At 43.7% G+C, this 16,591-nt stretch overlaps 1 protein-coding gene across 1 annotated transcript in view; it reads right to left on the bottom strand.

Annotated features, from left to right (window-relative positions):
- Nucleotides 1-16,591, bottom strand: part of TMPRSS9 (transmembrane serine protease 9) — a 174,302-nt gene that overhangs the window by 107,871 nt on the left and 49,840 nt on the right. The window contains exon 2 of the mRNA XM_066574235.1: nucleotides 14,234-14,391. Within this exon, the coding sequence (XP_066430332.1) occupies nucleotides 14,234-14,378 (145 nt within the window). The 5' untranslated portion in view covers nucleotides 14,379-14,391. The remainder of the gene's footprint in view (nucleotides 1-14,233; nucleotides 14,392-16,591) is intronic.

Genomic DNA, 16,591 nt, shown 5'->3' with positions numbered 1-16,591 from the left:
CACCTAGAGGCTGTTTTTTCGTAGTGAGACAAGCATTTACTCATTGCCCTGTCTAATCGACTGTTAATTCAGTAAATGTGTCTGAAATCGCAAGGATTTCTACTGGATGTACAAGAGATTCTCTCTCCATCCTAAACAGATTTTTAAGACTCTTCTACTCAGGCAACCAGAAGCAAGAGAACTTTGAGCAACAACTCAAGACTATGGGGGATTTGTTATTGCCTCTGTGCCAGTAGGAGGAGAAAAAAAAATCACAGATTTTGGCGCAAGTTACATTTGCGTAAACATTTGTGACTTTTATGCCGATCTTACCACTTTTTGAAAAAGTAGAGAGAGCTTATCCAAAGGAGATGACCTGGCATATTTGCTATAATTTACGACAGAAATGAACAGCTAATTCTATGGCCCACAGTCAGCCGTATACCTCTTAATATACCTGTCACATATTACTCCAGCTTAGAGCTGACATATATAAATCTAGTTTTAGTAAATTCTACCCCACTTCTGGGAGGGAAGGAATGAGAAAGACTGTAAGTCGTAAGCGGCCTGTTTATTGGGAAGGATGTTTTGGACCCCGGAGTCTAATGTTGGCGGACAGTTTTGGGGATGTGTAACAGAGAAAGGAAATGTACAATAGTGTAAAGATTCAGAAACATGTTTTATGACAATTTATAATGCATACATTTGTAAGACATTTTGCGCCTCTCACTCCCGGGTTATCTGCTTTGCATGCCCTCTTGTCTGTGTATCCAATGCCCCCTACTCCTCTCGATCTAACCGCCCAACAGTCATGTTAAAACTGGAAAAACCTTCCTGAAAGCTTAACTTTTTTATTGTAGATTTTGAATTTATGTCTCATATAAATGTATTTGACACAGAACTCAGTTGCCTTAAGCGCATTTTTAACTCCTTAGTGACATAACTAATTTTTGCCTTATGAGCCAGTAAATCATATCCCCTTTTGTGTTTTTATTTTTTCACCAATGTAGCTGTATGACAACTTCTATTTCAGGTAACCAATTTTGGGTACATATAATGCATAGAATATTTTTTTGCAAGGGGAGCAAAGGAAAAAAGCAATTTCAGCACTGTTGTTTGCGATTTATTTTTATAGTGTAAATACGGTATATTCGGGTCATTATCATTATAACAACATCACAATACAGCATAGAGGTTGTATTGTGTTTTACCACTTTTGCACAAAAAACACTTTTTTTTCATAAAAAGTCTTATGTGGCGCCACGTGCAGGACCAGAGGATTTTTTGCTTTTTATTCAGCAGAGCTGTATCTGGCCTGTTTTTTGTGGGACAACTTGTAGTTTTTATTGATACCATTTGGAGATACATATGATTTTTTATTATTTTTTTTCCTGTTTATTTTCCTGAAGTGAGATGATCAAAAATTCTTTTTTTTTAACAGAAATTATTGTGCTGCATAAAGAATATAATATTTTTTAGTAAATGTTGTTATAGATGTGGCAATATGCAGCTTTTTTGTTCTTTTTATTTTTTCAATATTTAAAACCTTAATTTTTTTTCTGTCAAAATGCTTAGATACCAGTCAGTAAAAGCTGCAGCATCTGCAAGGTTATACAATGTAGATTAGATAAGCAATGTAGTGATTAGATGAGCAAGTCCTCATCATTTCACTCTTCTGGGGATGGTTATGACATACGCATAAGTAGTGCAGTGTAGTATACTAACAATTGAATAATCACATCTTCAAGTTCACTCAAGGGACAATTAAAAAAGGTAATGTTTAAAAATTTATTTTTGTAATTTCCATAGAAAACTCCATTTTCCATGAAAAAAAATACAAATTTCAGGTATTGCGGCATTCATAAAGACCTGCACTATAAAATATTATGTCTGTTATACCGCACAGTAAAGAGTGTCGCAAAAAGAAATGCCAGTATTGCTATTTATCCACCTCTTAACCCCTTGAGTGGCACGCCCGGAAATTTTCCGGGACGAGCTCCACTGCCAATAGTGATATAGCCCGGAAGATTTCCGGGTTATGTATCACTATGGGAGCTGCAGAGTACACTGCCACAAGCTGTGACATTGTGCTCTGCCTGCACAGACCCACAGAGAACAAAGCAAGGGCTTTGAAAAACCAGCAGAAGATATTGCCGATCTGCCGGCAATCTCCTGCTTTGTTTACAGGTTGCCATAGAGACCATCGGCTTGTCAGAAGCAAGCCGATGGTCTCTGTGGCAGGGAGAGCTTGGTGCTTGGCTGTGAGAGGACAGCTAGGTACCAGCTCTTACAGCAGAGATCAGAGAAAACCTTCGATCTCTGCTGTGTTAACCCTTTACATGCGGCAGTCTATGTGACTGCAGCATGTAAAGGGCTGTCACTGCAGCATGTAAAGGGCTGTCACCATCGGACCCCCGGAATGTGATCAGGGGGTCCTGATGGGTCCCTGTGGAAGTCCCCTAAAGGGACAAAAAAAAAAATTAAAAAAATTATTAAAAAAATAATAAAAACACTTTACTTTGTAAAAAATCAAAAATACAATCACACATGTGGTATCCATGCGTCGTAATGACCCAGAGAAGGAAGTTAATACATTATTTAACCCCTTAATGACATGGCCCCTTTTTTTCTTTTTTCCACATTTCTTTTTTTCCTCCCCCATGTTTAAAAAAATCACAACTTGTCCCGCAAAAAACAAGCCCTCATATGGCCAGGTCAATGGAAAAATGAAAAAGTTATGGCTCTTGAGACGCAACTGCAAAATTAGTTGAAATTCAATGATTAGACCATTTAAAAAAACCTGCCCTGGTGGGCACGACAGGGTGGTATGAAACCCGCCACTCAAGGGGTTAAAACAAACGCAATAAAAAGTGATCAAAAAGTTGCATATAGTCTAAAATGGTACCAATGAAAACTATAACTCATCCTGCAATAAACAAGATCCAACTCTGCTCAATTAGTAGAAAGTCTATATGTTATGGGTTGTTGAATGCGATAATGCAAATACAATTTATTCTATTTATTTTTTTAAATAAGGGATATTTACTGTGCAAAAGTAGTATAAAAACTTTTTGAAAAATATAAATTTGGTATTGCTGTAGTGGTATGGACCCAATGAATAAAGTTAACATATTATATTGCATGGTGCATGCTTTAAAAAAAAGCCAGAATTGCTGCTTTTTGGTCATCTGTATTCCAAGAAACACAATAATAAGTCACATGTAGCCTAAAATTGTACCAATGGAAGCTACAACTCAATCCACAGCCATCCACAGTGGCCAATGGCCACATGATATTGCCAAAAATTACCACAGTGCAGCACAAAATATCATCTTAAAGGGGTTGTCCCGCAAAATGAAGTAAAGGTTAACACTGCTGTATGGCCATATACATGCACTTTGTAATATACATCGTGCATTAAATATTGGCCATACAGAAGTTATATACTTACCCCCCTGTGTTGGCGTCCCCGTCTCCATGGCGCCGACCGAATCCTTCTCCTGCGCAGACCAGCTGTGGGGCGCGAGCACGCTGGAGCGGCCCCTTCAACGGGACAGAAGAGGCAGACTGCGCAAGCGCGTCTAATCCAGCCAGAAGAAGGATTCGGTCGGCGCCATGGAGACGGGGACGCCAACACAGGGGGGTAAGTATATAACTTCTGTAAGTGCATGTATATGGCCATACAGAAGTGTTTACCTTTACTTCATTTTGCGGGACAAAGCCTTTAAGGCTTCATTCAGATGAGTGTATTTCAGCTGAACTTTCACACCCTGGCCGATATATGCTGCACATTTGATGCATTGGTTTACAATTCATCAGTTCAGATGGGCGTATTCCTGTGGCGTAAAAGCACCCAAACGGCCAAGATAGCGCATATAGTGCGTATTTCGGCTGGGCGCTTTTACGTCGGCCAGGAAAGATAGTTTAAGAAATATCTTCCTGGCCAGAATAAAGCGGCGGCTTCCACAAACTCTTATGGGAGCCTATGGTAGCTGTTGGAAAAGGGAAGTGGGAGGGAGTTTCGTAGCGTGTCTGCTAAACTCCCACCCACTTCCCTTCTTCTCTCCGACCTTTGCCGGCTGTTTGCAATGGTAGGGGGCGGTAACTAGTTTCTAAGCTCGGCCTCATCCCGCCCCCTCTGTGTCCCTTGTTGGCTGCCAGCGGGGCTTAGAACACTAGCTCCTGATCTGCCCCCTTCTCTTGCCGAGAGCCAGCGAGGGGGCGGAAAGGGGAGGCAGTTTATCAGAGCTAAACTGTCTCCCTCCACCCGATGGCAATCCGGGCTCGGCGTATATGCACTGGACCCAGGCCGTCTAAACGGGCGCACAAACAGCAGATTTGTGCGTCCGTTTATGAGATTTTTGGCCGTGACAGCCGACCTAAAATCACTATGCTCGTGTGAAAGAGCCCTAACAGCGCCAAGGATTATCACAGTGCACAAAGAGCAGCATTTCACATCACACCTCACAAATTGGCAGCAGCATTGTACACCCTTTTCCTCTTACAAGTGGCAAGAGGGGGCGTACAATGTTTTTGGCTTATTGGGGCCCCTCCATAATGTTATGTCTGTCTCATGCCATTGTCTTGTCAGTGTCTTGTCTGAAGTATGCATCAGAGTTAAGTGTATTGCACCTCTCCAGGATTGAATGGGTTAATGTCTGGAAAATGTATCACTTTGTGTGTCATGTGACTATGCTTTAGGTATATGTGTTTGCAAGGATGCTAGGTAAGTCAGTTGGTGCTAGAGTCGGAGTCTGTAAAATGCAAGGAAGAGAGAAGTCAGCAAATGAGCCCTACAGGCACTGATCGGTCCATGTAAAGAGAGAATGGAGGAGGCCGAGTGATTCCTTTGTGTTTGGCCTGAGTCCAGTCTACCCAGGATATGCCGATGCTACCACTAAGCACTGAGTGAGAGAAGGACCGCTGCTTGGTAAGAGAAAGGCAAAAGTAACGTGAGTGTGGACCGGTAGAGAGTGAGAGAGAGAAAGTTGCCTCCCGAAGCACATAGATAACTTAGACTGTGGATCGTCTGGAATACCCCAAGAATCCTCCCTGTTGCACCCTTTTATCTTGTATCTGTGCCAGACTGTTAATGTAAATTGGACGTTGCTAAGTTACAGTAAATGGACATTAACGACCGTTCCTGGTTTGTCCAGAAAGGTACCCCTGTGTGTAAACTAATTTATTCCATAATCAAGATTCACCGCAGAGGACGGAACAGTGGCGTCACATGTGACAAATGGACTACAGGTAACCTCCGGTTACTTTCCCTGTGACCTCCCCCAGTAGTAACTTGGTAGAGCCCCGTGACAAGGTCGTTATCTACCCTGCCATCTTATTAAACACGTGTTTGACTATATTATTATATAGAGAGGATTCCCGCAAAAAATGTATTCTAGGATGTATGTTTTTATAAATTGTAAAACCAGCATATATATGCATCTGAGGCTTCCAAGACCCTTCCTCAGTCTATGCTCGAGGCATACATCAAGAGCAGGTAGCCATGTGCTGATGATTCTGGTATGCTGAACTCCTGTACGGATGTATCAGCACACGGCTCCCTGCTCTTGACGTATGTTTCCACAAATACTGAGAAAGAGGCCTGGAAGCCTCAAAAGACGTATATATGCTGGCTTTGCAATAAATGGAGAAATTCAGCAAAAACATACTTTGTGTATTCACATATGTTTCCAGCTTGCGCCTTATATCCTAATTTTTAACCTTTCTGTTATCTGTTTTTCATACAGTAGACTACCAAAATGCAAGTAGGCACATTAACCCCTTAGTGGCAAAGCCTGTTTGCTCCTTAGTGATGGAGCCAAATTTTGGAAATCTGACATGTGTCACTTTAACATAGAATAGCTCCATAAAGGTTTTGCATATCCAAGTGATTCTGACATTGTTTTTTCGCCACATATTGTACTTCATTTACGTGGTAAAAATAGAACAATAGAATTTGTGTATATTTATTAAAAGTGCCAAAATTGGGAACATTTTCAACTGTAATATCTCAAATATGTGCAAACATACTGTACAAATTTTTGATAGGATATATATTTCCATCTCTTTACTTTATTCTGAATGCACATTTGAAAAACTTTCATTATTTTTAACCATTTAGATGACGTACAAATTTAACATTACTTAGCAGCATTTTGAGAAACACTTTGTTTTCTTACATCAAGCCAAGTTTGCAAAGGCTCATAGTTGTCAGAATGATAGATACCACCACAAATGACCCCATTTTAAAAACTACACCCCTTAATGTATTCCCTGAGGGGGGTCAGGAGTATTTTGACCCCACAGTTTTTTTTCAGGAATTAATTCAATTTAGAGGAGAAAAAAAATAAAATTTCATATTTTTGCAAATATGTCACTTTAAAGACATATTTTTTCCTATAGTGCACATTGAAATGAGGATTGACACCCCAAAATTGATACGCCTGTTTATTCCGTGTTTAGAGACATACACATTGTGGCCCTAATCTTATGTTTAAATTCACAACGGGGTCCAAAATGAAAGGAGTAGTCGGTGTCTTTCAGAACAGAAATTTTGCTTAAAGGCGTTTTAGGCCCCATAGCACACTTACTGTTACGTTATCACCATTATCCATTAGATAACGGTGAACACGTGATCAGGAACCGCTCACCACGGCCCCCCGTGAAATCTCTAGGCTCTCGGCTAAGTTTTGTAGCCAGGAGCAGGGAGATTTTAAATTACCCTTGCAATCCACGGCTTTTGCGCATGTGTCTGCCAGCATGGCGATGGGCGCGTGCGCAGAAGCTGGGGTAAGGGCCTTAGGTACGTCATTTCATCCTCCGTCATGGATATGATCCATGACGGGAGATGAAACGTTAGCTTTTTAAACTTTCTTTTAACTTTTTCAAACTTTTTTACGCTTTTTTTAAAACTTTAAATGAACACTGTTATCCATTGGTTAACAGTGATCACATCCCTGATGACATCTCTCTACTTCTGGCTACACATGGCAGCCAGGAGCAGAAGGATTTTGAATTTCCTGGGGCTCGAGCCCCTCTGTGCACGCGCCTGATGATTGACATCGGGTGTGCATGCGCAGAAGGGGACTTCGGGTCCCGGAAGACCAGGACATCGCGGAGGACACGGGGTGAGTATTTTCACCTGCCCCATGGATCGGATCCATGAGTGGAGGTGAAACTGGCACTTTTTAAAAACTTTTTCATGATTGCCGCTATCCCCGGTGACTTCTCCTGGTTCCCGCCTACCTTTAGGAGCCTGGAGCCAGGAGATTTTAAATTTGCCAGGGCTCCCGGCCTTCTGCGCATGTGCGTGACGTCCTTAGTCTGGCGCGCATGCGCAGAAGAGCGGCGACGGGTCCCAGAGGACCAGTGCACCACAGGACACCACGGACAAGGCGGGTGAGTATGCTTAACTGCCCTGATGGATCCGATTCATCAGGGCAGCTGAATACTTAACTTTTTTAAACTTTTTCCTCACTTTATTGTGATCGTCGTTATCCATTTTATAGCGCCAATCGCATTGCCGGGGTGTGGGAGGGGGGTTCCCAGAGGCCGGGATGACAGCTCCATGCTGTCGGCTACCTGCGGGCACCGACAGCATGGAGCTGTCACGTCCTCAGCTAAGAGGGCATTAATCCAAAGAGGATGTATGTTTTTACGTCCTCTAGGATTAAAGCCCACTTAGCTAGAACGTAAAAAGGCAATGGGGCCGTCACTAAGGGGTTAATAACATCCTGGCTATATCTCCATGCCCTCCCCTGTGGTCTACCAGCAGATTAACATCTCTTCAATATTAGGCCTCATGTCCATGGGCGGGTCGGCATGTTTGTATGGGCACGATTACTACCTAAGATGTCTTCATACATTCCTGTTTTCCTGTGCCACACCATTTTTTGTAGTTGTTACGATCTATTACCCCACTACCGAACTACATAAAGTGCAAAGGAAGGCGATGGCACTATATAAATGATAAGGATAATAGAAAATACTGATATTTCTTTGTAGGAAATCACTGTGTGAAGCATGGTAGTTTTAGTCCCATACCAAATGTTGTGTCTAAATGTGATAATCGGATGTCATTTAGCATGACAAGATAGGAAATAGAGCTGCAGTAGTATCACACGGCTTTCTGCATATTCATGAATATATTCTTGTAGGGTGCACAAAACAACTTTTGTATGCTGCAAAGAGTTAAGTGGCTGTCTGGTATGTTATGGCAACAAGGGACTATGCCTCAAGTGTTTTGCCTGGTTCCCCAGGTGTCTTAAGGTGGTGGGCAAAACTTTCAATAGTATCTGTACCTCCAGGATGTGAATCTAATTGAAAGTTAGTTAAAGAAATAAGTATCGTGTAACATTTATAACTAACTGACATCAATGCCTACAATAGTTACCGGAGGTGACTGCCATTCAGGCATTGTGACTGGCATAGGTGATTTAAAGAGACTTCGAGCCCTATGAGCTGAATTTATGGGCTCAAAGTAGGTGAGTTGCTGAGTCCGGGGATGTAAGTTTTATACTTACCCTACCCTCTTCATTGTCCCCCCGTTGTTAGTGCTTAAATGCCCTGAGGTACATACTATCTAGTCCTTCCATACTATGCATAGAATGAAAGGACTACTTAGCGTGCATCTTGATGCATTGCAGTGGCGGGTTTCAGCACTGATAATGTGGAAATAGTGGGGAAGGTAAGTTTAAAACTTACATTCCCAGACTCAGCTGGTCAGCTACTTTGAGCTTATAAGCTTAGCCCATAGGGATCAAAGTAGCTGAAAGAGTCTGTTTAACATTGAGGATAGCATGGAGGGCTTTGCAGCTGTCTTACGCGGTCTGCAAACAAATGGGTCGTATTCTGCATAGAGGAGTCAGCATCGGAACCGACCTTGTGCCCAGTTGGCGACCCCGTGTACCTGTCATTTATCTTATTGCTCTGAACTGGCGATAGCTGCCGACAGATATGTGCAGTACCGATTTTTAAAAAATGTTTATTTTTCCCACGCCATCGCTAGCTGATGATGTGGGTACCCGCGACCTATACACAATATCAATTGCGGATACGCTGCAGGTTGTCGGCTTCCATTGACACTGCACACAAATAGAGCATGCTGTGACTTTTCGTCCGCTCACAGAAATCGCAATGTGTTTCTGCGAGTGTGCAGGAAGGAGTGACCATTGCATGCTATGAACGGTATTTGCTGCGGAATTGAGATGAGGATGCTGACCGCGGATTCTGCAATACAAATCCGTTTGCGGTCTTAGGGTGCTTTTACACAGGTGTAATATTTCTGCCGGGATGCAGCAGAATTTACTCCAACAAAATCCTGCATCCAAATCCACAGGGCCAACTGCGGGTATTGGTGCAGGACTGCAGGTTGTTTTAAGCCTTTTTCATTCTGCATTAAAATCTGCACTGAGCGCTGCAGAATTTAGGGCGGAATGTACTGTAACTTGCAGTGCGGAATGCAAAAAATTCCATCCATGTGAAAGGGCCTTTAGGGAGCATTTAAGGCATTGTGGTTCATGGGACATTGTGGATGATATAAGGGGTATTGACAACATTGTGGCTGTCATTTTGTGGCATTGTGCCTGGCATAGAACACATTATAGTTGTGGTCAGACAATCTGTGGCTGTCATGCGAGGTATATAGTGTAAAAGTGAGGGCAGCAAACACTGCAGAGACAGGTCTGGGGTGGAAGAGGTGTTCATTACTGTCTGGGCCAGGTGGAAAAACTAGGAAAGTGAACAGAGAAGATGCCACAGGTGCCACATAATCTCCTGCTCTACTGCGGCACAGCCACAATTACAGCTGTGGCTGTGCCACGGATATGACGGCTTCCACTGACTTTAACGAAAGCCGTCCCTGCGGGATCCACAGAAAAGTGGAGCATGCTGCAATTTCTTCCCTTGCGTGCGATCCATGCATCGGGGGGGGGGGGGGGGAAATAACATCCGCATGCATTAAATTGCCCTGCGGATGCTAATGCACCCCTATGGGCTTCTAGATCAGCGGATCTCCCGAGCGGATTTTATAATTAAAATCCACCCATGGACATTGGGCCATAAACTTCTCTATGGATTTTGCCATCACCACATCCTCAGGCAGAGAGTTCCAAAGTCTCACTGCTTTTACAGTAAAGAACCCCCTTCTATGTTGGTGATGAAACCTGCTGTCTTCTAGACATAGCAGATGCCCTCTTGCTACTGTTGCAGCCCTGGGTATTAACAGGTCATGGGAGAGATTCTTGTATTGTCCCCTAGTATATTTGCAGCGTCGCATAGGGTGACCCTGGGCGTATGCTGAGGAGCTGGGGGGGGAGGGGGGGTAAGATGGTTTCTTGTCACGATGGCACTTACTACGCTCTCTCCCGGAGGGACAAACGTAGCTTTGGCCAGGGCAGTGCTGGGCCTCTTCCGAGCACCCCTCATAGAGGAAAGTCCAATAAACTTGCGAACAGGGATGACCCTCAGCGGTAAAGAAATGAGCCGCAGACTTTGTAAACGTACTTTAGGTCCCTGGGAATGGTCAGGGCCTGGCAGAACTTTACTTAAAGACCACACTGGGTGAAAGGCACAATTTACACAAGTTAGAGGTGCAGGATAACCAAACAGTAGGATAGTACCTCTACACAGGGATCCCCAGCATGGGACGGCCGTGTAGGAAACAGCAGTATTTGACTACCTCTACGCGGTGATCGCAGGCACAGGACGGCTGCGTAGGAACAGTAGACTTTAAGTACCTCTATGTGGTGATCCCAGACACAGGTTGTGTAGGAACAGTAGGAAGGGATTACCTCTGTACAGGAACTTTGGCCTTGACTCACCACCAATAGGCTCACGCGCACTCTCTTTTGGGGTCTTTCACTCCTCCACAGTCACGGGCACACAGAAGATCAGGAACCGCTCTTCCTTCTCCATTCTTCACTATATGGGAGTTGAAGGAACCCGCATGTGGCTGGCACTCTCAGGAAACCAGGAGAATAGACCAGGGACTCAACCTTGAAGAATGGACCTTTTCCCACTCTCACACAAGCCTATTCATATTCTCACTCATACCACATGACAGGACATAAATGATACATTTCAAGCATCACCCAGACTCATGCAACAGTTAACTCCTCACTTGCTGCAGCTGTGCAATACACATAACAGAATGACTAGACAACTTGCACAGTGCACCTACAAAAGACATGTCATTATGGAGGGGGGCAGAAATAGATGTACTGGGCCTCTAAAATAAAAATAAGACTTAAAAATAAGCAACCCCTGGCACCTCTAAAACAGAGTGCAAGATTCGGAATCAGACTATCTTTAGTGTATTACTCCCAATTTACCAGTGAGGCCTCTGCGCAGTCACAGAGTGTGCAAGGTGAAACCTATAAACACAATTCCTACCCCCCAGTTACCTATGTGTAGGCATAACCCACTTCCATTGTACTCTGACTATCTGGCAGTGTCACTTTCTGAGTCTAGCTTGGGTTTATGACAGAGTGTAAGAAATATGACTTGCAAGTTCATTTGAGGTTTTCTACTAGGCTGAACAGAATTCAGGAACCACTAGTATAGCTATGGAGCTCATACATAACTCTTCTCTCCACAGACAAAAGGAATGAGACAAGTGGAATGACCATCACTTTCTTAACTAAAGGACTGAAAAACACACTGTGGCTAAAACTGCAAAATAGAGAAGGGCAACTGGCAGGAAAAATAACAAGAGACGAGTGGAATGACTATCACTCTCCCTGAGAAAATTAGTAGTCTACAATGCAGACAGTAGCTTATGTCAATACCGCTGTCTGTGACCAAAGAAAAGGTGAAAGGAAGGCCCCGCCTACTGGGACAGACTAGACGGTGGACTAACACTGAGACGCTACATTAGGGAAACATAAAACCTCCAGTCATACACATAAATCATACATACCATGCATACAGTTTCATACACACGGTGACATATTTAAATTAGCAGATTGTATTTTAAGGGGAATAATTTACTTCTAAAGCAGAAATAATAAGCGCATTGAAATAACTCTGTCCTGCACACGACTTGAAAGTTGCATAACAAACATTAATAACTTTTTAATGTGAAAAAAACTGTAGAATAAGGCTATAAAAAGGGGAGTAAAACTTTTGAGTCCTTCTTATGAAAACTGGGGAAAAAAACAGCAAGAGTCTCTTACAAAAAGACAGAAAATGAAAATGGTTAGGAGGCTGAAGCAGATCACCGATCGTTACCTCTTGGATGTCATCACTCTCTGAATCAGTAATGGTGATGACGGAAAACGGTCTTCTACTCACAGGCACCTCCACAACCAAGCTCTCTAAAGAACTGCTTCGCAGGATTTGGCTGACCTCTTCGTCGCACTTGGATAGTGCAGAACTAGTAGTAGAAGAAGAGGCCTGCATGGAATCTCCTTCAGAAGAGGAAGTGTCCTGAACAGTAATTGCAGACTTAGCAGGTCCTCTCTGAGGTTGCCACAGAGGCGGGTTACAAACATCTTCTTCGAATAAGGGTGATAGGTGTTCTGGCTGTAGGAGTCTGCAGCCGCAGGTAGCTCCTCCCCTTGGGGTCTGTCTTGGGGTTGGAGCTAAGTACTGCCGGTGGGGATAATCTTCCCTCCTACTTTGAGGATAGCCAGGGAGCGGTTACTTTGGTGCCAAACGTCTGGTGGGAAATGTTTTTGCGAGAACAAGTGAGAGAGATGAGAGCGATGGCATATGGGCGCCATTTTGAGTGTTTTTTTCGGAACATGTTATGCGGAAATATTCAATTTGTTGAATTTTTGCACGACTTCACACATTTTTCTTTTCTTTTTAAGTACCTCTGCATTATCACAGGTGGACTGGTGCGGCACAGAGGATTCTATCCTGTTCGTGATGCCAAGAAGAAGTAGGGCACTGCAGCATCCTGTAGAGTAACCCGGACACAGGGCGTACATTGAGGAGCTGGGAGGGTAAGATGGTTGCTTGTCACGGCGGCACTTACCACACTCCCTCCCGGAGAAACGCATATATCATCGGCTAGGGCAGCGTTGGGCCTCTTCTGGACACCCCTTGGAGAGGGATGCCCAATAAACTTGCAAACAGCGATAGGGTGACGCCTCCGTCCCGATACCCACCGGAATGACCCTCAGTGGTAAAGAAATGAGCCTTAGACTTTGTAACATACCTCAGGTCCATGGGAACGGTCAGGGCCTGGCAGAACTTCACTTAAAGACCACACTGGGTAAAAGGAACAATTTACACAAGTTAGAGGTGCCGGAAAACCTAACAGTAGGATAGTATCTCTACACAGAGATCCCCAGCATGGGACGGCCGAGTAGGAAACAGCAGTATTTGAGTACCTCTACGTGGTGATCCCAGGCACAGGACAGCCGCATAGGAACAGTAGACTTTGAGTATTTCAACGCGTTGATGCCAGACACAGAATGGCCGCGTAGAAACAGTAGTAAGGGAGTACCTCTGCACAGGGACTTTGGCCTTGACTCACCACCAACACGCTTACACGCTCTTTCTTTTGAGGGCTCTTACTCCTCCATGGTCACGGGCACACAGAATATCAGGAACCGCTCTTCCTCCTCTATTCTTCACCACATGGGAGTTGAAGGTACCCCCATGTGGCTGGCACTCTCAGGAACCCAGAAGAATAGACCAGGGACTCAACCTTGAAGAATGGACTTTTTCCCGCTCTTACACACTCCTATTTATATTCTCACTCACACCACATGACAGGACATAAATGATATATTGCAAGCACCACACAGACTCATGCAACAGTTAACTCCTTACTTGCTGGTGTGCAATACACATAACAGAATGACTAGACAATTTGCACAGTGCACCTACAAAAGACATTACATGTATGACATTATGGAGGGGGACAGAAATAGATGTACTGGGCCACTATAAATTTATACATAGTTATTTGATTGCCCCTTATCCGTCTTTTTTCCAGGGTGAATAATCCCAATTTTGATAGCCTCTCTGGGTATTCCAGTCCTCCCATTCCGTTTATGATGGGGCATGTTATTTGGGGACCAGCTAAAAGGAACATATTTTTGCAAAAAAAGTTTTCAATGATACACTCACTACTTAGTTTCCTGTCCTTACATTAGCAGCATCAACCCCTCCCCTCTTCCGCCTTAACAAAGACTCCCCATGCGTTTTCAGGGTCTATCGATACCTCTAGACCCTGTAGGCAATATAGAGGGCAGTTGCAAAGAGTATCGGTATTAAGCTGGAAAAATCTGTGCACACTTACTTATTAATAGTCCTGCAGTGACACTGACGGTGGTGCCTCCGAGAAGTATTGAGGTCAATGTCCATTTGCAGCATGGTGTGTGCATGGATTTCACCTTGTCCACATCTAACACAGGCACTGTATCCACACGTTGCTGGCCTGCCATTGTAACAAAAGAGCTGCAGAGAGTAAACAAGTGTCATGAACACTTCCACATTCTGACAACAAGCCTCAAAGACACAAATTTAACCACATTGCTGCTAATTGATTTCTGAACCAGAATAACATTGCAGGACATTACAGGCAGCACTACCAAGCTAGACTTTCCATTAATACAGCATCACAAATTTCTTTATCTAATTGCTTTTTTGCTTGACCTTATTAGTATTTGGGGGCACATTTATGAAAGGGTTTACGCCAATTTCTGGGCCAAAAAAGTCGCACATTTTTGTGCAAATGTTAATTTGCGCAGAAATGTGCAACTCCTTTTAATAAGTGTATGGGACAAGTCAAGGAAGGGGCATGGCCGCGCCGTAACGACAGATGTCTGCACGGACGCATATCTGCATGAGGATTTTAACAGATTTGCTGCAAAACTAAGCCACTTCCAAAATCCACGTCGCAACCTGCATGTTAGATACGTAGAGTTTGGTGAGCATCTTTCTGCATGGTAGGAAATCCCACTGTTTGTTGTGGCCTATTGCAGTACATGTGAAAGGATCCTTAGGTAATTAAGTACAGTGATGGATCATTATTTCTCACCCTTCCCAAACCACTCCATACCTGACTCAAGAAGGGAAGAAAAGAAACAGGTCTAAACAGTTAATAAGGGCAATAGGGTGTGTGGGTGATACAGTGGAAAGAAAGGGGGTCAGCATTCCAAGGGGGAGAGTAGAGCCGGAGTGAATGGAGAAGAGTTTAGATCAGGGAATATGTTGGGCCTTCCTAAAAAGATGTGTATTTAGGGCTTGCTTAAAGCTGTGGGGATTGGGAATTAACCTAATTTTTGGGGTAGCGCATTCAGAGAACTGGTGCGGATAGGGAAAAATCTTAGAGGTGGAAGATCTGGATTAGAGAGGAATTTAGTCTCAGGTCATTAGCAGAGCGGAGAGCAAAGGTATGGTGTTAGAATGAGGGAGGAGACATAGGGTGGCGCAGCAATGTGGAGAGCCTTATGGATGAGAATGAGGACTATAAATTGTTTTCTATATTTGACAGACAGTGAGTGAAGTAATCAGTATAGTGATTGGCACAGGGAAAATGCATCAGTGTAGTGATTAGCACAGGGTGGAGGCAACAGTGCTGTGACTGGCACAGGGTAGAGGACATCAGTGTACTGGTTGAACAAAAAGATGAGCATGGCTGCTGCATTCAGGATGGAGAGGAGAGAGTTTAGTGAAGGAAGAACTGATCAGAAGCAAGTTGCAGTAATCAAGCTGATAGTGGATAAGGGCAGCAATAAGTGTTTTTACTGCTTCCATATGTTTTCATTATGGGGAGTGATGGAATATGACTCCAAGACAGCGGGTGTCCTGCCGAGGAGTTATGGTGGTACCACAGACGGAGATGGAGACATCAGGTTTAGGTGGGTTAGTAGATGGTGGAAGCACAAGAAGTTCATTTTTTTTGAGAGATTCAGTTTTAAATAGAAACGATCTAGTGTTACAGGCATCGGACAGACAATCAGTGGCGTCTTATAGAAGCAATCTACTGATACTTTGTCCAATAGGTGGCATGTAGATGAAAAAGAGGGAAGGATCAAGAATTAAATCCTGAGGAACTCCAGCAGCAAGGGGAAAAGGGAAAGAAGTAGAGTCGGTAAATGATGTACTGAACGAGCAATCACAAAGGTAGGAGGAAAACTGTGAAAGTGCAGTATCCTTACGACTGATAGAGCGGAGCATATTATGGAGAATTTGGTGAGCTACCGCATCAAACGCTGCAGAGAGATCCAGGAGAATCAGTAGTGAGTGGTGGCCATTTGATTTGGCCATCAAAAGTTCATTTGGCACGTTAGTAAGAACGGTTTCTGTAGAATGTAGAGAACGAATACAGACTATAGAGGTCAATAAGAGAGTTACCTGAGATAGCTTATTAGATGAGAGTAGACCAGGCATTCCAGGAGTTAGGAGATGAAGGGAAGTTTAGAGACGGGTTGGGAGTTGGCAGCACAAGTTGAGTCAAGAGACAGTTTCTTTAATAAGGGGGATATGACATCATGTTTAAAGGAGGAGTGAAAGATACCAGAAGAAAGAGAATATTGTGGTGAGGTCACTGATAACAGCCGTGGAGAAACACTTAAGAAGGTGTGAGGGAATAGGGTCACTAATGTAGGTAGTAGGGCGAGAAGAAGAGAGGAGCCTGGAGATGACTTCTGCT

The sequence above is a fragment of the Eleutherodactylus coqui genome, chromosome 7 (assembly GCF_035609145.1).
Source record: "Eleutherodactylus coqui strain aEleCoq1 chromosome 7, aEleCoq1.hap1, whole genome shotgun sequence".
Lineage (NCBI taxonomy): Eukaryota > Metazoa > Chordata > Amphibia > Anura > Eleutherodactylidae > Eleutherodactylus > Eleutherodactylus coqui.
Note: the sequence above shows the minus strand (reverse complement) of the source record. Positions and strands in the feature narration are given on the sequence as shown.